Here is a 22,080-nt window from a genome sequence, read left to right on the forward strand (position 1 = left end):
TTTGCTGCCACACACTGCTCTTGAATGACCATATCCTTGAAAAATCACTCACCCATTTCAAAAATTATGGAATGAAAAAAAAAAAGTCATACAGAGGTATATGTTTGTCAAAATTAAAACTACATAATTAGATCACTAATCTTTTTTACTGTTTGCTAAAAATATGGTTAGCATGTTAAGTACAAAAGAATGACACCACTTTCTCCTGATGTTATTTACCTGTTATCAAGCCCTTATGATTATACCAATCATTTGGTATGAAATAATAATGGTTAAACTCTGTACAACAGTTGGATACATGTACTTTAAGTTTTTACTCAAATAAGCTATTAATTCAAGTACCAGTAACTGTTTGTAACTTTTAATGATGTAAGTATAAATATGCCCAATGTTTGCATTCAGCCCTGCTTCTACTTTGTGCAGTTATCAGATATGTGTACTAGTCCTGCACTACATGTGCCTTAGGCAGCTACAGGGACTTCAGACTTCCCTTAATTAAGTAATAAGTGAAATCCACTACAAGTGTCTGTTTTTTATGTAAAATAGTCAAAACATGGCATAATGCTGCTTGCAGTTCCCCTAAGTTGGCCATGTGCTGACTGTGCATTTACATTGCTTTACCTTTGACAAAGGGGCAACAACTTCTTGGGACTAAAATGCAAAAGTGGAACTACCCTCAATTAAAACCAATGCATAAAAAGTACACTAAAGGACAGTTGTTAAAAATGTGCACGACATAAATCCAGATTCACAGCAACACAAAATAAAGCAAAGAAACTGAATAAACTACATCATTATAGGATGTATGCAGCCTCATTACAGAGGTATTCATGAATATTTCACATTTTGAACATAACAAACACACACATACAAAAAATGAATAATCATACAGTTGTACTTGCACCAACGCTCATAGAAACAGCAGCCTTTCATTGCATTCATCTTCAACCAAATCCACAGAACTCGAGACAAAGATCTTGTGAGAGCATGATTACATGCGATGGCTGCAGAAAATTCTGAGAACCCTACTTTAAGCAGCAATGAATGATATTTCTGTCATGCTCATGCTTTCAAATTGCTTCTAAAGGGAACATCAAGTTTTAAATGAAAACGCTTGTACTCCAAATTGTCTAGTCAACAAATTTCTACATGAATATTATCCCCCACAAAATATATGATTATGAGTGAAGATTTCCCCCCTTATTCCTACACATGTGACCACTGGATCAGAATGCCTGTATACTGTCTTATGGGTCCATGAGCAAAATTATGACCAATCTGTACAAGGTGTACAAGGTACACCCTCCTACTTCGGTAGTTATGCATTTGCATTTTAGATCAGCATTGACAAAATCCAGTGGACAAAGTAGCTTGCCACATATATTTGTCACAACCAATAGTGCATGATAACTGAATTGAGCTCACTAGATCACAAGGGCAAGTTTTTATCATACATGCTGAAAACATTTGCTGTATAGCCCCTCAAAACCTATGCATCACAGATCCACTAAGAATTTACTTGCAGGAAAATAAAAAGTTTATATAAATAAACATACCATACACGAGTAATCCTTCAGTGATCATTAGCCAGGGCCTTGTAAGACTGATCACAATTGAGCATGATTATATGTCCCGCTGCAAAAGAACAATGGCTACTCAAGAGCGAGAAGTGTAAGCCGACACTATGACATGTGTTACTATCACTACAATCATTACTTTAATACAGTGTATGTTCAGATGGTGATCCTTGACACCTCAAGGATAAGCCAGCTTCGAGGATAATGTCGATGGGATGCAGAGTGTCACATGGTCGATCTCATTACGAAATCAAGCATTTTGTCAAAATCAGTCATTTTGTAGGACAAAATGGCCATTTTGTCACGAAATCAGTCATTACGTCAATGACATCAGTGATTTTGTTACGAAATTACCCGTATGACACTTGGCGCTCCATAGAGCTTATCTTCGAAGTTGGCTTATCCTCAAGGTTGAGGATCATTATCTAAACATAATTTTTACAACTCACAGCCACTGGAAGCATTGCTTTCAAATTTTTTTTTGATGATTTTCTTTCTTTCTTTCTTTTTTGAATGCCATACAGCCCACAGGCATGGCACGTTATGTGACTCACAACAGCTGGAAGCATTCATCATAAAAATGTGTTCTGGGTGTATGGCACAAGTAGGTGGATTGAGAAGTATGGCACACTGAGGCAAAGAAACAGCAAACAGGCGGAGTACTGAAAAAAAAAATGCACAAAACATGTATGAAGCTGAACTATCATCATCTTTGGTAACACATACAGTGCATGGTATACTTCACAACTGTCGGTATATGGCATACTTTACAAACTTTCAAACAGCACACTCACAACTGTATGTTGTCATATTGAATACACTGCTGTGTAACATCACAGGGCAACATTACCAGAGTCATGAAATATAAATTTGTGAAGATCACATAAATTACCACTGACAAAAAGAAAACATGGATGTTTGCTTGATATCTATGTTGATCAAAACACCAGACATGCTATGCAGTCATGGCCAAACTAAATTAAAACACCTTGGATAAAAATGACTTATTTAAAAATGGCAAATGTTCAAATCTTCCACACAAGGCATTACCCATTAGTAGCCCTGAATGACTCTCTAAAACACAACTATTTCCTCTACTAAGATTCCTTGCACTGCACAAAAGCCACAGCATGATTTCAACGCTGCTAGACCCAGTATTTCACAATACACACAGATGAGATTTCACTGATAGAAACACATGACTACCAGTGAGATGAAACACTCAAAACTCGGCAAGGATGAATGAAGATTAAAAGCATGTGTAAAGCAAAAAAAGAGACAACAATGATCAAGAATAAGGATAGTTACTGATTTATAGGAGATATTTTATGTAGAGTTTCCAAATATGTTGTTTGTTTGTTGTGTGACACGGATAAAAGTGGTGCGCCTGCTTAGCTCCTTCAGCTTGCTGGCTCCTACGTAAGTACAGGCCGAGCGCAGCCCACCCAGTATATCTAGGATGGTGGTATTGACGTCTCCCTTGTACGGTACCTCCACTGTCTTGCCTTCACTTGCTCTGCAATCAAGATGGAGATTCATGACTTCTTATAAAATCACTCTTCACTCTTGTGAGAATACAGCAACCATCCATGACAAACTGTCAACGTACATATCTGTCTCTTTTTCAACCTTCGTGTTCCCTGGCACTTAACTAGGCAAGCTTTTTTCATCAGCATTCAATAATCCATCCAAACATGACCTAATCATAGATCATCGAGACCACTCAGGTGTAGCAATGTGCCTCGGTCCAAAAAGAAGGCCATGGTGACACAATAGGGATTAGGGGTCTCAGGTAATCTCTATTTATTGACAATAATAGATTACCGACATCTGTGCCAATTGACAAAGAAAGCACTACAGCACATGTGCCAATCTTAATGGTGAACAAAAGCACAGTAAGGGTTAATCTAATATCTCTGATAAGAGACCAATTCTACAAGTTGTGACATCATCAGATCAGTATGCAGGTGGACTCCCCAGCTGACTCCATATGATGCGTGACAATTGATGATGTGATAGCTATTTTAGTGATTTTTATGGCTGAGGTTTGCACAACTTTGCAAGAGGTGCCGAAGAGACAGAATACCCTGATAGACAAACTTATCCAATAATTCCATACCATGTTCAAAATGGATGCAACAGAGTAAATCAAATGCACAGAAAGGTGGAGGTTTCATGAATATTACATATATACCATATGAAAGTTATTGAATGTTAAGAGTTTCAAACATGTTCATGAAATAAGGATAAAGCAACCAAACATGCAAGTAAGATGAGATGATGATGTCACACCCTCACAAGTCTCCCACTGATCTACACACATCTTTCCTGAATTTCCTTTAAACAATGTGTGTGTTTTACGCCTATATAATACATCTAAGTGTTGGGTTTTGAGGATTTGAGGAAATGTCTCCATACCATGCTAGCATTATACATTTATTGAAAGTAATAAAACATTTATACTCTCACTGCTGTGAGTGCAGAAATCAACATCTGTAGATATTTCAAAGTGAATAACAAGACCAAAACAAAACAAAGCACTCCAGTAGTGCTCATAAAACAAATTGCACACATTTAACCCTTTCCCAACAAGATTATGTGATCCTTACGTATTGAGTCCACTACATTGTGGTTTTAAGCAGGCAATTACCAAATGGCTTCGATCACAGTAACATCTGAACTGAGAATATATGCCTGTCTGCCACTACATACCTGTAATCTGCAACACCGCCTGCATGCTTGTTCATGGCCGTTGCTGAACTCATGCCGTAAAACAGCTTCATTCGTTTTCCGTTTCGCTCAATCACCTCCCCTTCTGTCTGGTCGTGACCGGAGAACATTCCACCAAGCATCACAAAGTCAGCACCAGCACCTGTGTTTTATGGCAACAGAACATAAATTCCAATTCAAGGATAAATGCACCCAGTGTCTATGCTTTATCACTCCCATGACAACCCATGGTTTGTTTCTCTACTGATAACCTACCATGTTACCAGGGAGGTGTTACAGAGATGAAGTGGCAACTCTTGGTAATTCATGCAAACACATGTTTGGGTTCAAGGCGTTACAATAGGATGTCTAGCATTCCACTACGCTTTGAAGTCATGCTCGGCACCGCTCTAGTTGCAAGACAAAGTTCCGAGACAAAGAACGCATTTCACCTTTTGTTGAATTACAAGCTTTATTTCACCGTAAAATTTTAAATGACATATTCGAATTGATTTAGAATAGTTTAGGAAAGAATTCAATACTATAAACACGTATTTCTAGTTTCTTCGTAATGCGCAAATCGAAATGAAATGAAAATTAGGCCCTCTTTAAAACCTGATATTTTTCTATAATGCGCACAGTTCCGCATGTTAGTTTTCTATCTTTTTAATCTGGGATATTTTGCTCTTTCAAATAAAGTACTCCGCTAAAGCGTGTTCCAGCGTGCTTTTAAACTATTTGCTGTTAAAATTGTCAGTTTTACACTGCATTTTGATTCGCTGCTCCAATTCAAGGTACACAAATTCATTGTTGCCATCACATTGAAAGAGAGAGCGAACTGCAGTAGGGGGAAGTCTTTCCTGGTGTGAGAGCCCTAGTCCCGATTATTGACGCTCTCTTTTGTCAAAGCACCTGGTTTCCACCTGTAGTTAAGCGCATAACTTCTCGGCGGTGCCGCGCATGACTTCAAAGGAGAGCAGTAGTTGTCTCTCCTTCTCTAGCACCTCCCTGATGTTACATATGTTTGGTGGCACTAAAGAGTTGTACTAGGACTTGACATTCACTTAAAGGACAAGTCCACCTTCATATACATAAGGATGTAAAAAAAATGCAGCATTATTAGTAGAACACATCAGTGAAAGTTTGAGGAAAATTGGACAATCCATTCAAAAGTTACGAATATTTTAAGTATCTGCGCAGTCAATGCTGGAAGAGAAGACTACTACAGTGAATGATGTCACATGCGTACAACTATATAAGGAAAATAAAAAGAGAATTTCACAAAACTTTACTTTTTGAATAAAGTGCACATTTCTTCGACTTGCTACTGACGTATGTTAAGGGTAATATTATTCCTCCTGCCTTCAGAAAGAGAGAAGTCGAGTCGAGAAAAATAGAAATATGTTGAATTTTCTTTATTCTTTCTTTATATCGTTGTACTCATGTGACATCACAAGCTATAGCAGTCTTTTCATCCAGCTGTGACTGAGCAGAAACTTCAAAAATTCATAACTTTTTAACGGATGGTCTGATTTTGCTCAAACTCTCACTGATGTGTTCTACTAATATTGCTGCATTCACTCAACCCACATGTCTATGAAGGTGAACTTGTCCTTTAAGTGCTTAGCAGATGTGTTTTCCTCAAAAATATATTAAAGCTAAAACACAGCTCTCAGAAAGGCTAAAAATACATGTTCAATGTTCCACCACTTATATTATGTTTGCAGAAGAAAAACCCATACATTGCAGGAACTGAAAGGTTCACAGCTGTGAGTATAAATGCAAATGTCAACATGACAAAGCATGAACACATATTTCAGGAAGGTGTATCATTAGAAAGGAGAAATAGTGCACCACAATCCTTTTTGTAAAACATTTTCTGCAGACAGAAAAAAAACCAGAAGAAAAACTACAGCTTCTACAAACTGATTAGATTTGTGTCCACATAATAAATCCTGGAGTGTGGGTATTAGTGACCAGCAAAGTGACACAACATTTACTCCTGCAACAATTGCTCCAGTCTTATTTTCTCCCAGGACTTGGGGTTAGGGTCGGGGCTGTGATAGGGTTTTAGGTTTACTTTGATGTGAAGATTAGGATTAGGGTCAGTGTCATGTTTATGGGTAGAATTTATGTTTGGCTTTATAGCATGCAGATTCTTCATAGGAGCGGTTGTCACAGGAGCAAATGTCTCAGAACCATATCCCACTAATGGGTCACAAACGACACAAGAAGTTGACAAACACAAGATACTAGCCAGGGAAGGATTGCCATAGGTCACTTTTGCCTTTCACTTGCGTGGGTTTAAAAAAAAAAAAAAAAAAAAAATCAAACTATCAAGAAATTATAAACTTAAGTGCAGCCCTGTGGCAGACAAATGGCACAACTTCATCCCATGAGAAAGTTGTTAACTTACCAAATGCCTTTACAACATCTCCAGGGCATGTGCAGCCACCATCCTGAACAGGTGGAAAGAAGATATGTACCCAAATTAATTGATTGTTAATGAAGTGACAAATGTAAGAGATCATACTTTCTTTCTTACACGGGGGGCAATGAATATGTAAAACTCTATAATTGAAAAACATGGACTAACAATCATGACATGTCAAATACAAATTTGTAAGTTCAATGTTGTGGCCTTAAAGGGATGGTACAGTATTGGTGGAGGTGAGAATTGGGCTTTTAACTTTTTGCGAGATACCAAGAAAACACTTATGATATAGTACAGAGCATACCAATTCTATGAGGAATTCAAAGTTAATTTGATGAAAATCGGGTTTGGAATGACTGAAACATCCAAAAACAGTGTAAAACAAAGCAATCGTAATAAAGTGTGGGTCCCACACTTTATTAGAATCGCTCTTTTTTTGATATCTCATCAGCCATTTTAAAACCAATTTTCATCAAATAAACATTGAATTCCTCATAGAATTACATGCTCTTTCATATTTCATAAGAGGTTTCTCATTATCTCACCAAATAATGTTAGAAACCTGAAATTAGGTCTCAACCAAAAGTATACGATCCCTTTAAGTGAGCTAAAAATGTCATCTACATCCATCACTATCATCACCTCACTACTGATGAGAAATGCTAATTTAAGCTTGCCCTCAAAATTGATGTGCTTGCTTCAATTGACTCTCAATAAGCCCTCCTTACACACTCAACACTACACACTTTTACCTAAATGAGTTATTACCGATATGATGTGTCCTCCTAGACCATGCGCAGCATCAGCACACTCAATGACTGCACTTAGCTGAGGGTAGCCGACACCTGCTTTTTTCCTGGTGGTGCATACAGAACCTGTGTGGCATGGCCAAAGTGAAAAAAATGCCTGTTATTAAAAAACTAGAAATGTCGCTATGGCGACTGATGCCTCCGCCATAATGCATGATTCTCCCAATAGATGTATAGTACAATGTCTTCACAATGTGTGATGACAGTTTCACATAACTGGCAAAATATCGAATTAACAGATTTGTCAGAAATATCTTGAATGATCACTTTCCACGAACTGGGTTTGCTATAATTGTCTATTAAAGAGTGCAGGTACACATATTTGGGGAATTGAAAATTTTTACTGGACTTCTGACCGACCTTATTATAAGTTTATGCATTGAGTATAATCTTCAAGGCATGAAGAAAGAGTGTAATTACAGTACAAAATATATATATATTTTTTTCATTTAAACCTGACCTTTGACTCTTAACCTTTGACCTTTGACCTTCTGGCTGGAAATTTCCAAGAGAATCTCCATTAAGTAATACATGTACATATATTAAATCTTAAAACTAATGATGCAATCATTGCATGTACTAGTATATGAGGGAAATAGTAACATTTTGAGGAGTTGACCTTGACCTTTGACCCCCTGACTATTGACCCATGACCCCTAAATTCCCTAGATAATCCCTGCCAGTCAGTACATGCATATGTACCAAGTTCCATAAAGATACATTGAACCATTTGCGAGAAAAGTGATATTGCAATATTTTCACCTACCCTTTGACCTTTTGACCTTTGACCTTATGACATGAAACTCTCTCTGGAGAATCTTTATGCAGTAGTACATGTCTACACTAAGTTTCAAGAAAATAACTGCAGGCATTGCGTAGATATGGGGGAAATAGCAACATTTTTAGCATTTGACCTTGACCTTTTGACCTTTGACCTCTTGTCAATGTCACTAAAATCTACTCAACTAATTGTCCCATCATACATCATCCTTGGACCAAGTTTGGTGAAAGCTGCTTCATCCAGTTTTGAGTTATCACGTAAACAGATAAATTTTAGGATTTGACCTTAATCTTTGACCTTTGACCTCTGTCCGATTTCACTGAAAAACTAATCAAGTAATTGTCCCATCATACATCATCCTCCAACAAAGTTTGGTGAAATTTGCTCCATCCAGTCTTGAGTTATCGCGTAAACGAATACAATTTCATGATTTGACCTTGACCTTTGACCTTTGACCTTTAGCCGATTGCACCCAAAATCTAATTGAATCATTGCCCCATCATACTTCATACTTGGACCAAGTTTGGTAAAATTCCAGTAAATATTACTCAAGTTATCGCGTAAACGAAAGCGGCCGGACGTACGTACGGACGTACGTACAGACGTATGGACGTACGGACGTACGGACGGACAACCCGAAAACATAATGCCTCCGGCACCACTTCGTGGCGGAGGCATAAAAAAAAGTACACATCACACAAAAGCAACACTTGTAAGAATAACAGTTACACACATGCATAATTCCCATCTCTGACAGTCATTTCACAGTTTTTGCATCTGAATGTTAAGGTGGTACAATTAAGAAAATAACTGTTTAGATCTTTTGACACTGAACACCAGTCATGACATGCATGTACGATGAACAATTTGTCTCAGTTACATGCTCAGATTAGAGTTTTACAGAAATGCTAACTAATAGGCAGCAAACTCTTGAACATATTATACCTGTACAGAAAATTCTATAAAAATGCTTCAATTTCAGGGGTCTTCCTATTCATTCCTCTACATTCTGAAACTAGATATATCGCTACGGCTACTGATATGCCTCCGCCATAATGCATGGTTCTCCTAATAGGTCTATAGTACAATGTCTTGACAATGTGTGATGACAGTTTCACACAATTGGCAAAATATTAAAATGACAGGTTTGACACAAATGTGCTGAATGTTCACTTTCCTAGAACTAGGTTCAATTGGATGAATGATTAAAATGTCAGAGTGCAGGTATTTGGGGAACTGATGATTTTTACTTGACTTTTGACCCTTTTATAAGTCTATGCATTGAGTAATTTTGAAGGTATTGAGAAAAAGTATAATTTCAGTATCAAATGGGAAAATAGCATTATCTAAACCTGGCCTTTGACCTTTGACCTCACAGTTCCAAAGAGAATCACTGTTAGGTTGAACATGCATAAATATGTAAGTTTCATGATGATACCTTGAGTTACTTTCAAGATATGGAGGAAAAAGTGCAATTTAGCACTTCCACTTGACCTTTTACCTTTTGACCTTTGACCTTTTGGCAAGAAACTTCCCCCAAAATATATATTGGGTAATACATGCCATACATCAATTTAAAAAAAAAAAAAAAAACCTTCAGGCATATTGCATTTTAAGGAAAGTGGTGATATTTTGAGGAGCTGACCTTGACCTTTGACCCCCTGACCTTTGACCCATGACCCCCAACTTCCCTAGATAATCATTGCCCATCGGTACAAGCATATATACTAAGTTCCATGAAGATACCTTGAACCATTTGTAAGATATGGAGAAAAACATGCTGTGACCCTAAAATCCACACAAAGTATTATCCCCTAAGGATATACCCTCATACCAAGTTTGATGTAAAACCACCACATGGTTCTTGAGATATCGACAAAACGGGACGGACGGACGTACGGACAGACGTACGGACGGACGTACGGACGTACGGACGGACGGACGGACGGACGGACACAACCCCACATATACGTTTCTTGAAATTTAATAGTTACTCAGTATGCTAAACACAATTTATGCAAAGATTGAAAACAACTCTTCTGAAGCAAATGCACTTCTTGCAAGCTATTCAGGATCCTATGGTTTCTTGTTTGTTTGTTTTATAACATGCTTACCTGGTCCAATGCCAACTTTGATGATATCTGCCCCAGCAAGAATCAACTCTTCCACCATCTCACCAGTCACAACATTCCCAGCCTTCAGAGAGAAACATAATCAACACATAATATTTTACACATCAACACCACGACACTGTTACATTGATAAAAACTTGTATTTGCTACACAGTGTATGTGCCAGTACCACACTTACACTGGTACACAGGTAATTCACATGATTAACATGCCAGTTTGCATTTATTTCAAGGTATACATGGCAGCCCTTCGCTGGATGTGAAGAATTTAACCCAGCGAGTTCAAAAAAATATGTTTCTGTGGTTTGTAGCTGCATATCTTTATCTAACATTTTTTAAAATTAATTTTGTGTTTTTGAAAGAATAATCATCTCTCTTTTACTGAGCCTTACTTTGGTCATAAACCATTGTTTAGTATGGTTGCAGACTTCAGAGTAATAAAACACCTTCCTTGACCTTGGTTTAATTGGATGAATAGGAGAGCATGTATTTGGGGATTTAAGGACTTTAACTTGACTTTGACCCATTCATACATTTATGCATTGAGTAATTTTCATGGTACTGGTATGGAGAAAAAGTGCAATTTCTGTACTGAATAGTGAATTGTTACCATGCTCATCTGGCCTTTGACCCTAAAATTCATAAGATAATCACTTTCAGGTAGAACATGCATAGATATGCAGTAAGTTTCACAATAAATTGAGCCACTTCCGAGATATGGAGGAAAAAGTTAGTTCAGCACTTTCACTTGATCTTTGACCTTTTGACCTTTGAGGCAATAAAAAAGAAAAAGAAAAAAAACTCTCCAGAGAATTTCTATTAGGTTACACACGCATACACCAAGTGTAAAAAAAAAAAAATACTAATCCTGCTGGCATTGCATGAACATGAGGGAAATAGTAAAATTTTGAAGTGTTGCACTTGACCTTTGACCCCTGACCTTTGACCCCATGAACCCTACATTCTCTAGATAATCACTGCCAGTCAGTACATGTATATACCATGTTCCATGAAGATACCTTGAACAATTTTCCAATTTACAGAGAAAAAAAGAAGTTTTAATACTTTTACTCGACCTTTTGACCTTTGACCTTTGACCTCATGACCCAAACTTTCACCAGAGAATCTAAATTGGGTAATACATGCATACACTAAGTTTCAAGAAAATATCTTCAGGCATTGCATAGATATGGTGGAAATAGTGAAATTTTATGTATTTGACCTTTTGACCTTTGACCTTGAGCACGTGCACCCAAAAGTTGATAGGCACAACTTCACCCCCTAATACACATACATGCCAAGTTTCATTAGGATACCTCAACAGCTTTTGATAGTTACCTTGTCCACAAAATGCATTACGGACGGACGGAAAGACGGACGGACGGACGGACGGACGGACGGACGGAAGGACGGACGGACGGACGGACAACCCGAAAACATAATAAAAACAACTTCTAAAACAGCTAAATATATAACTGATGCTTAAACTGACAACAAATCTTAGAAGATCTATGCTAATATTTCTGTCTCAACTTGGAAAATTTTTGTTTTGTTTTGTTTTTGTTTTTTTGTTCGTGGAGGGGTGACTTTTGTGCATTTAGTGTTTTACTGTGCCTTTTTTTTTTTCATTGCAGTATACTGTAAAGCAAGATATATTCACAACGGCTTTCTTTGTGCCGTAAAATTTCGTGAACTGCACTGACCTTAAATGTATGTGTCAACAAGAACTTTCGTGCGCATTTTAGTTTTGTTCATCTTGGTTCTCACAAATTTGTGAAATTAAAATGCACGTAAACATTTCTGGTTTTACAGTACATACCATGATAGTGTGTTCTGGGAACTTTTGCCGGAAGTCCTTCACACACTGGACAAACACCTCCGAATAGCCGTTGGCAACGTCCAGACAGATGTACTGGATGGATGGAATGGCTGCAATAATTTCTTCCACTTTGTCAGCATCTTTCTTAGAGGTCCCTGAACTCACCGCACAGTGCTGCCATGGAGATGCAATGGAGAAAGGTCTACATCATACTGTAATCACCACACTGCTCACATAACATTTTGTGAATCTGCTCTTGCAGACAATTTCAGAAGCAGCTGAATTTGCAATCCAGCAACAGCAACATGAGGAGATATTTGGGCACGATGTTAAGTTGGTGAAATCAGTCAACTCACAAAATTCAAGCAAATAAAAAACACTGCAAAAATATCTGATAATACAATATTCAGAATGGAATTTCCCCTTCTTTTCACACAGTAGAATGATCCATACACAGGGTTTAAAATGCCATGGAGAGGTTTCATAAGTCTTAAGACAAAGGCTGTATTCAAGTGCTCAAAAGTGAACCAAACCATATCATACCATGATGGACTGAGAGCTGTCAAGTGCTCATAAGTGAACCAAACTGTACCATACCAAAATAGACTGGAAACGTCTGAGTACTCTGTGGAGATAGCATACCTCATGAGTTATTTTTGGATTCGCATCAGAGGGATCACCTCATTCACTTAGGCTACATATGTCCCCAAAAAACAAAATTACATCCTTAATATTATGACATGGTACGCACACTCTTCTCATGTCAACAAATTCTGGTATGGTATGCTTTTGGACCAGTTTGCATTCAAGCATCCTCTGGCATGGTACGGTATGGTAAGCTTTGTGGAGCAAATTGGGAAGTGGTCTATGTTTGGCATGGTTTGGTGCATTACAGTATACATTGGGAGTGTTCGAGTGCTCCTCTGGCATAACTTGCACAGGTACAGTACAGAATGGCCTAAGACAGTAATCAAATACACCCAAAGTCCAGTGACTTAGAATCTCTAGAAAATAGCATTTCAAGCCCCAAGGTTCCAACATTCTGTGTGTGCTGACAGCGAAAGTAATTGTCTGTTACATCATAATATTATAGTCAGAGTAATTTGAGATAAGGGCAAATTTTAAACATGAGTTTTCCAGTGGCGTACATGTAATAATGGCTCTAGCACCATTCAGGTGGAGGCATAAAAACAAATGTTATCAGAGTATGGTGCTTTGTTGGAGCAGAGCAGTGCATGAAACATGTTAGTTTAGCCCAAGCCAAGTCAATCAAATCTGTCTTTAGAATCATCTTGTTTACTATCAACAACAGATAAGGAAGCTCAAGTCAACAATACAACAGAAGAGAGTACTATTGTACTTGTGATTGCACCAAAAGTGCAAGTAAACATTGCGAGCAAGACATTTAGACGAACAGCCTACTTCATCACTAAACTGCTGAACTAAGGATTTGGTTGAACTACAGCCATGAATTGAATGTGGCAATACACTAACCCCATTACACTACCCCCAGTAAACATCTAAATCATGTCAGCCTGGATTGAAATTAATTCTAACAGACAAACAAAACATAGTCTGTGACATCGACAGAGCTGTTAACTCATTGAAGACAAGTCCCGGGTATACTCAGGAAGGTGTCTATGGGAAATGCGTGTTGTAGCAAAATCAGACTGTCCTCAATGGGTTAACACGAGGCATAGGTACACTGTAACTTCCCATACATTGAACAAGTGTGTGGTAAGTACCATACTCCAAGGGGTACTGCCCCATGAATTTACTACATATTTTTAAAAAGTACTGGGAAAACAGACAACTAAAACAAGACTCCTTACCTTGAGAGTTTCAGGATTGTTGTTTGCAAAGTCTACCCATTCCTGTACCGTGTAGTGTTTGTGGATGCACGAGAAAAGGCCATGCTATGAAAGAACAAGGAAGAAAAATACACACGACATGATTTCAATTTGTATATCTATCATACTGGCAATAATACCTTCCTACGAGGTTTGCAGAAAAGGTAGTCATGCATTTTCAAAAAGATCAAAATGTGAAGAATGGTGCCAATGCGGTCCTGGCTTCAAAGGGGCCATTCCTGGATCTGCCATAAAAAAACAAACCTGAAAGTAAACTTACTAAATGTATTTTCTCAGAGTATTTCTGGTTTTATAGAAGGATTCCCCCCCCCCCCCTTTTCTTTTTTTTTTTTTTTTGTGTTTTGTTTAAACATTCTCTGATTTGGGGGTTCTGGAGTTCCCTGGGGTCCCAAGGGGAAAAGGGGCGTAGTGCCCATTTGAGCAAATGCAAGATTCCTTCCCCCTAGGGATGCTACCTGCTTTAAAGTTTGGTGAAAATCCCTAATGGGGTTTCTGGAAGAAGCTGAAAGTATGAAAAGCTTTAATACGAATGATGGACAGCGGATAAAGCACGACACATACTGGACATTTGACATGGGGGGGGGGGGGGGGAGGAGGATGAATGAACGCAGTAGGTTATTTGAATGAAATACAGAGTAACAAAAGCTTTGAAGGGTTATTATGAAATATGAACTTACACTAGCAAGTGCCTTGGCCATTTCAAAGTTTCCCACCGTGTCCATATTGGCAGCCATGATTGGTACGCCATCATAGGTCTTCTTGGAATTTCTGAAGATGTAAGACCTTTCCAGATTCACCTACATCAATTACAGAACACAGGGGCAGAAGAAAACAAAGAGCTGATGTTATAAGGAATGAATAAAGTACATGGTAATGAAAATGAATTTAATGTCTGTATCATACTGGTAAATAACGCTCCATCGTGCTTCAACCATCTAGGGGCTGAAGCACTGTGTCAGTGTGGCTGCAGGTATACAGCTAAAAACTCTACCATGGGATACAAAATTGGTGGCTATTATAGACAGGTGGTAACTATGCAGAGTACTATGTATCTTTGACCTGGATTTGTCTCATATGGATTTTTTAGTGACCACACAAAGTAGGTGGCTACTATAGACAAGTGAACGCTATTAAGGCAGGTTTGACTGTATATCCGTAAAATGTACGGTATCTTTCAGTTTCTTTGTTGTTCTTCACTTTACAATCTCATTAATTATTTTTTAAGCTAAAAAGGGATGCATTAGTTACTGAAATGGCTGATGTGACTGCACTGCACACAAACATGCACATACAATGTACACATAAAAACACACACATACACACACTTTCACTTTCCCTCACTTAGTATGCACGTAAAAGCTATCACTGTATTCTTGCCTATTAGCAGCACTTTCAACCTTACTGGATCATTTTTGACAGCTGCTACATGCATAGAGATTGCTGATCACATTGTTCTGTCTAGCCGACTCAAGAGGTTTTTTTTTTTTTTAATTCATGTGGATTTCAAACCCAACATCTTCAGTATGTATAATGATGCGACGAATCTTGAACATGATTTGTATCTAATTGATATTCTATCAGTAGACAAGCTAAGTAAAACAGCTGAGCAACTTATCTCAAATGGCCTTTACCTTGTTGAGGACGGGCTGATTCTGCTACAACACGCATTTCTTTCGGGACACTTGGTAAAATATGTGGCAAATGATCCACTGACTCATGATATAATCCTTAAATCAACAACATTAACCAAAAACCAGAAACATGCCTGTGGATACTCAGGATTCGTCTTCAACGGGTTAACAATTCATCTAGAGTTTGATGTGGATCCATCTATTTGATGTTTACTTTGCTTCCCGCTCTCCTGCACCTTTGGATGTTTACAGTAAATGCCAGTTTGAGATGTGAATTATACATGTAGAGATTGACCTTAACATCAAATGGCATAAATTACAAAGAAGCAATGCCATGTTGTACAATATATCCGGCAATTTCAGAGGAAAAAAATCCTCTTCCCTCCTATTCTTTTTCATTTATTGTATACACTGTCTGACATTCAATTTCCTTTACATTTTTTTAATTTACTCCTCATAAAAATAAATGTAATACTTTCAATGTTGCTTAGTTAGAGGTATCCATCTTTCTGAATCATCATCCCCCTATCTCCTTTACTGCCCTCACAACAGGCAACTCAGTTCAATGTAGAATATTGGCATTGTTTACCAGTACTCATGAATAGAATGAAATAAAAGATTAGAATATTTGGTACGATGGACACACACAAAGGTAATCATACCAGTAGTTCCGAGTCAATGTCTGAAATGTTTTTGACGTACAGGCTGTATATAGAAAGTATCACAGCATTCCCTTTTATTTATATTGTGAATATAACTTCGCATTGCAAGTGGATTGAAAATCTCACTGCATTTCAGTGAGTGCTGCTGTTGCTTCACACAGTGTAAGGCCTTGATTAGTGGAGAGTGGCTTCCATCAATCTGGTGGTCCTCTAAAAAGCTCTGATCACATCCAATCAGGCCAAAATTGGGCATGAAGCATGTTTATGAAGGGCTTTCTGCAATCAGTGCCAATTGGAAACTGCACTACACGAGCGACAAATCCCATTATACTCTCGTCCCCCGCTGCAAATGAAGGAGGCACAATCAATCTGCCTAGAAAAGGGTAGAGGTCACACGACAGCCTTCTTGTCAAAGGGACTGATTAAAGAACCCATTACAATCACTAGGACGTGGGCAGAGGGCTTACAAACACCATAGTGTAGTACAGCTGATATAGACCTACAGAATGTTGGACAATGGTACTGTCTCGTATGGAATTACATGTAACAAAATAACACATGGACATCCATGTGGCTACAGTCTGTGTGTTATCCTGTTGGCAAGATATTGATGTAGCAAAATATATGGCAAACTTAGTCTCTTTCTACAATTTCAACTGTGCACATGAATAGCATACATGCCTGGAATGTCAATTAAAATCAAAATCGTTCTTGCTACAGTGTGTGTGCATAATGTATGTACCCTACAATATACACCTGTAAAAGTATACGAGCAGGCCTATATTAAGTGACTACAAGTGTACAGATCCAGTAAACACAAAAGTCATTACTCTCCAAACGATGGCAGGTTTGAAACTGAAATCTGATGTCACATGCCACATATCAATATGCGTAGGGATAGGAGGCATATTTTGGGGACGAAGCACAGAAGACATCTGATTCAGGGTGCAGTCAAACCTGTCGACAGCGGCCAGCAAAGGAAGATGAAAAGAGTAGCTGTTGTAGGCATGCTGGTATGTCATTGGTTTCTATGTTTAATTTTATCAACCTTTCAAAATCCACTTCAATTTGTTACAAAAATTTACAGAAAAATTCCTTTGTCACTTATTTCATTTTGTGTATCAATGGCTGCATGAAAAAGTCTCCAAAGTTTTAACTTTCATAAGATACTCAGAATACATTGAAGACTGGTGATTGACTTAAATTATTTGTGAAACACCCCTCTCCTCTGATCTGTCATATAAAAAGATGCAATAGTAATATTTATTTATATGTCACAAATCAAATGTTAACAGGTACACTTGTACTTGCAAGTCAGAATTTCGTACTAAAATGAAAGTTGCATTCAGAGACTTGCAAAATGCTCAATTTCCTGGCTTATCACGTTTTATCTCAACATTTATGCCACAGGGCCCTCCTCTTTTTCTTCTAAAATGGCATTTTGATTCACATAGTTACAGCATCAGATTTCAGCTTGAGATTCCTAGATGTGTGATGGCAATAGGACACTTACATGGTAGATTCAGCTGCACTTTAATACTACACAGATAATCTATGAGAGGGGGTGTTTGGTTACTGTTGTTGTTCTTCTTGTTGTTGTTATTGATTTAATAATTACATGATGTGTCAAAGGTCTATTTGCCACATATTTCTACCAAGTTCATGAGGTATATGAGTTCAAAAAAAAAAACATTTGAAACACATACATGTATGTTCTATCAAAATACCATAGGCAATAAAAAAGAAGAAGAATGAAATGCAAAAATTTAATATACCAGGGTATTACAAAAATATGAACACACACTGTTAAAGATCAAGCATTTTGGTGAAACACAGGCCTCTAGCGGAAGAGGAAGGTCATAAAATAGAATTACAAAATGCCAATCTAAAAAAAAAGAAAAAGAAAAAGAAAAAAGCCTAAAGGCAAAAGGCTAGAAATAAGTGGGGTGAAAGTGGACTGCCAGACTACGGAAGACTTTAACCTTTCAGCTTTTGTTTTGAAAAACACATGCCAATGAAATATCTACAAGTCCATGATTTCTGTTAAGAGAAATTTTATATCAATGACATAATCAATGGCTTTTACAAAATTAATTGAATACATATCACCATGAATTCCATGAGTCACTTTTGTCTGTTTGTAAGATTAATGAAATGCATCATTGCATGTTCAATGCTTATTGCTTTTCAATTACCAGGCCCACTGTATCAGTTAGTAAATGTAAAGTAGGCATGGACTAGCTGCACTGTTTGTTATCATGTACCAGGTACAATTTTGTACACTTACATTGTACAATGTATACACCTGCGAGAGTTGCATTATATGCATGCAAGGGTCAGCGATAGATTGTTCTACGTAACGGTGATTGCATACTGATGTACCATGAAAGGATGTTCAACCAGCAAGAGATAGAAGAAATGTTGTCCTTTTGTGGAGTCTACAGGAATTTTTGGGATTAAAATACAGTAGACCTCACATATAAGCTGACATGCATGGACCCTGAGAATTTCAGTCAGCTTATGCGAATGTCAACCTACAAGAAGCCAACAAAATAACAAGAGAAAAGGAAACACACTGTAATCATTTTGTTGCTTTATCTTGCGCAATTTGTCGACTTATGCCAAGTTAGCTTAGAAATGAGAAGCTTACTGCAGTTGTGACGTATATATTTCAGGTTTATGAGCGATAAATCTGTCATAAAGCAATAAACAAAGACCTCGCCTGGTGCTACCCTCAACTTTAAGAGAGATCAGGCTGAGCCTTGTTTGTTGGCATTAAGATGTATAATTATTTTGTTCTTCTTACTTACTTTTCCCCTTATCCTATAACTAACTTCTCTTTTGACTCCTCTCATTCTGTCTTCTCTCTACTTCCAACTTTCGTCACAGCTGACAGACCTTTATAGGACTATATCACCACTTTGCCGTGGTTTACCATCTTTCGGGACTAAAATCTCAGTTCTTCCCTCCCATTCAGGACAACACATTAAAATATTGCTACCTCTCCCACATTCCTTCTTCCAAAGGAATCCTTTCCAGGACTACACTTATAATTTTCCCCCTCTCCAACAGCTCTTTTCCACGGGATTCCTTCTTAAGACTACCCCCCCCCCCCTTTTCTTCACTTTCAGTAATATTTGAATCCGCATTTCATAGTTTGTGTTCACTCGCATTTACTGGCTTCTTTTTCTCACTTTGTTTTCTAAACAACATTTGAAAATTCACATTTTCAGCACCTCTCTCTTTCTCATATCTCCTAGATTTTCAAACCTTCCCCTTCTGCTCTCCTCCCTTCTGTTCGGTTCATCTAACCTATTACCCGATATGCACCATATTCTTCTTTATAATTGTCCCCATCTCCTATTTTCCCCCCGACTCCCTCAGTGCAACATTTACTTCCAGCTCAAATCACTCCTGTCCTTTGACCATCTATCACCTTACGCCAAACAACAGTTCTTTTAAGGACTACATATAGTGTTATTGCAAACCTCTCTTCCTCATTCAGATATTGTTTGAATATTGTCTGAAACACTGCATTTACATTTATAAGATCTGTTTTTCTAAGAGACAATGTGGAAAATGTAGGGTTACAAGTTCTTGGCAGTGTTTAACTGTCATTCCTGTTATCTAAATTTCCAGCATACAAGGAGTTTTTCAGCGAGAATTATAATAATTACGCTCTAAATACACATGTATACAAACTGACCGTAACATTGGATGCAGCCACACCAAACATGGAGCATGGTTAAAAATGGATCTGTAAAAAGTGTCCCCAAACATGAATGTTTCAACTCTATACACTGCAAACGGCGAAAAGGATTTAACAACCAGATGAATTCAACATAAACATGTACAAGTATATTGTGACCTGCCACTGATAAGCTCTCACCATAATGAGGTGAACTTCACTGCCACTTTGTGCTTTCCTTCTTATAAAATAATCGTTTTACATACTTGTACTGATATTGTATGGGTTGCACATTTACACAAAGCAAGAGAAGGTACAGTAGGTAAAGCAAGAACATATCAATTCGTCGGGTGCCCGTGTATTGGCCGCTAACGCAATACAATTTGTATTGCGTTAGCGGCCAATGCACGGGCACCCGACGAATTCCTTTTTTTCTCAATCATTTTGGAAATAAGGTCTTGATTTCTGACATAGCTAGAAACCAGTGGCTTTTTGTAGTTAACAGCGGCAGGACACAGTATACTCATAACATCACAACCATGGCTGACTCTGTGCTGATACTGCAAATTTTATGGAATTGGAAAATATGTGCTCAGTGAAGCTGTCATAAAAGAACTAAATAAATCAACAAGTAAAAAAAAAATTAATTAATTGATGAAAAAAATAAATAACAATAAACAACGATCTTACCGGAATGGCTAACACTATAAAAGAAATACAAATCAAACTTTGCCTCAATCTGGACTCATTTCAAAACATCAAAATATTGTACTTGTTTGTTGCATTTGTAATAACACAGGTTTTACTTACTATAGAATAGTTTCTGTATCAAATCTTTAAATTCAATTCTATTTCTCAGCCTAACATAAAGTGATGTGCAATGTCATAAAGTGACATAAATTTAAAGCATATCATAGAGTTTTTGCTGGTCAGAAAATATGTTAGAGTGTCTATTATAGGCCCTACAATTATTGATTCAGCAAAGTGAAGACGTACCACTCCAGTTTTGCCAAATTACATGGAACCAGCAAACACTATTTTTGGCAATTTTTTAATAACTTTTTGGCATAGCTAGAAGGGAGATGAGTAAAATATTCATAACATAATCTTAGTGAAGAGTCAATGAATTACATCTAACGATATAGAACACTCTCTAGATCTAGTTTATACAAGTCATGTAGCCCATAAAATGTAACTTGCCCTAGCGAAACAAAAACAAAAACAAACCCAAACAAAGAATGAAATTTAAAAAAAAACAAGACTCAAAAGCGATTATAAAACAAAACAGCAAGAACAGCACACAGAAGTAGCCATGGCATGTGATGTTTCACTTTCTGCTGAAGTTCCACCTCCGATCGGCTCTTCAATGTGCTCCTCTTTGGCCGCACAAGGACATCTTTGAAGTCCAGTTTGATGTCGCTGTCAATCCTCGGCATGACTGCGCTCCCAGTACAGTGTTGTCAACAGGTCCAGGCGATTTCCTCTTGGGAAGGCACCCCGGCCAGGGCCCCAGCACGGCTCGAAACTAATAAAACTATGAAAGGGTTCAAGAATTCTATCTCACGTTAGGTTGGGTTCTAGCTAGGCAAGAACACAGTCTAGGCACCTTTAACTGTTACAGATTGAGACTCGGCTTTTGACGAGATGCTAACAGTTTATTCTGGTCGCTGTTGACGACTGTCACGACTTCGTAAGATATAAAGCAAGGTTTGTAGCTGCAGGAGCTTGGGATCGGATCCTCAACAAGTTACTGCCGTCTGCAATTAGCGCCGGACGGCCGGAGCTGGTGTGGAGACACTGCTGGTAGACGGTACACAGAGGCCGCGCTGCTGCTCTGGCGCTGGTGGTACAAGTACGATGTGAGAGTATAGAGCCCCTAACGTTAGATTAGAGATTCAACGCGGTTTCTTCTCCGTCGTCATGACATCGAAATCGAAATCCTCAATGTGGCCTCAGTTGGTCCGATCA

At 38.0% G+C, this 22,080-nt stretch overlaps 1 protein-coding gene across 2 annotated transcripts; it reads right to left on the reverse strand.

Moving 5' to 3' along the window:
- Positions 1-2,575: 2,575 nt before the first annotated feature.
- LOC139726936 (GMP reductase 1-like) lies at positions 2,576-21,681 on the reverse strand. Of its 2 annotated transcripts, none has more exons than XM_071637923.1 (9): positions 21,462-21,681; positions 14,809-14,928; positions 14,093-14,176; positions 12,261-12,434; positions 10,425-10,506; positions 7,489-7,595; positions 6,703-6,745; positions 4,290-4,449; positions 2,576-3,093 (listed from the first exon to the last, which is right to left on the reverse strand). In XM_071637923.1, the coding sequence occupies exons 1-9, from the start codon at positions 21,546-21,548 to the stop codon at positions 2,904-2,906; spliced, it is 1,047 nt and encodes a 348-aa protein (XP_071494024.1). In that variant the 5' UTR covers positions 21,549-21,681; the 3' UTR covers positions 2,576-2,903. The 2 variants fall into 2 exon arrangements, with proteins under 2 accessions (XP_071494024.1, XP_071494023.1); XM_071637922.1 differs by having other exon boundaries at positions 21,444-21,681.
- Positions 21,682-22,080: the final 399 nt, after the last annotated feature.

The sequence above is a fragment of the Diadema antillarum genome, unplaced genomic scaffold (assembly GCF_040938485.1).
Source record: "Diadema antillarum isolate AM-2024a unplaced genomic scaffold, OU_Dant_1.0 seq00000105_RagTag, whole genome shotgun sequence".
NCBI classification, from domain to species: domain Eukaryota; kingdom Metazoa; phylum Echinodermata; class Echinoidea; order Diadematoida; family Diadematidae; genus Diadema; species Diadema antillarum.

Coding starts and splice junctions, on each gene's coding strand:
- LOC139726936 (XM_071637922.1), bottom strand. CDS start 21,548: ATGCCGAGGATTGACAGCGACATCAAACTGGACTTCAAAGATGTCCTT. Junction 14,929..21,443: donor AGGTGGAACTTCAGCAGAAA/GTGAAACATCAC, acceptor TAATTGATGTAG/GTGAATCTGGAAAGGTCTTA. Junction 10,507..12,260: donor TCCCAGAACACACTATCATG/GTATGTACTGTA, acceptor TTCTCTCTGAAG/GCTGGGAATGTTGTGACTGG.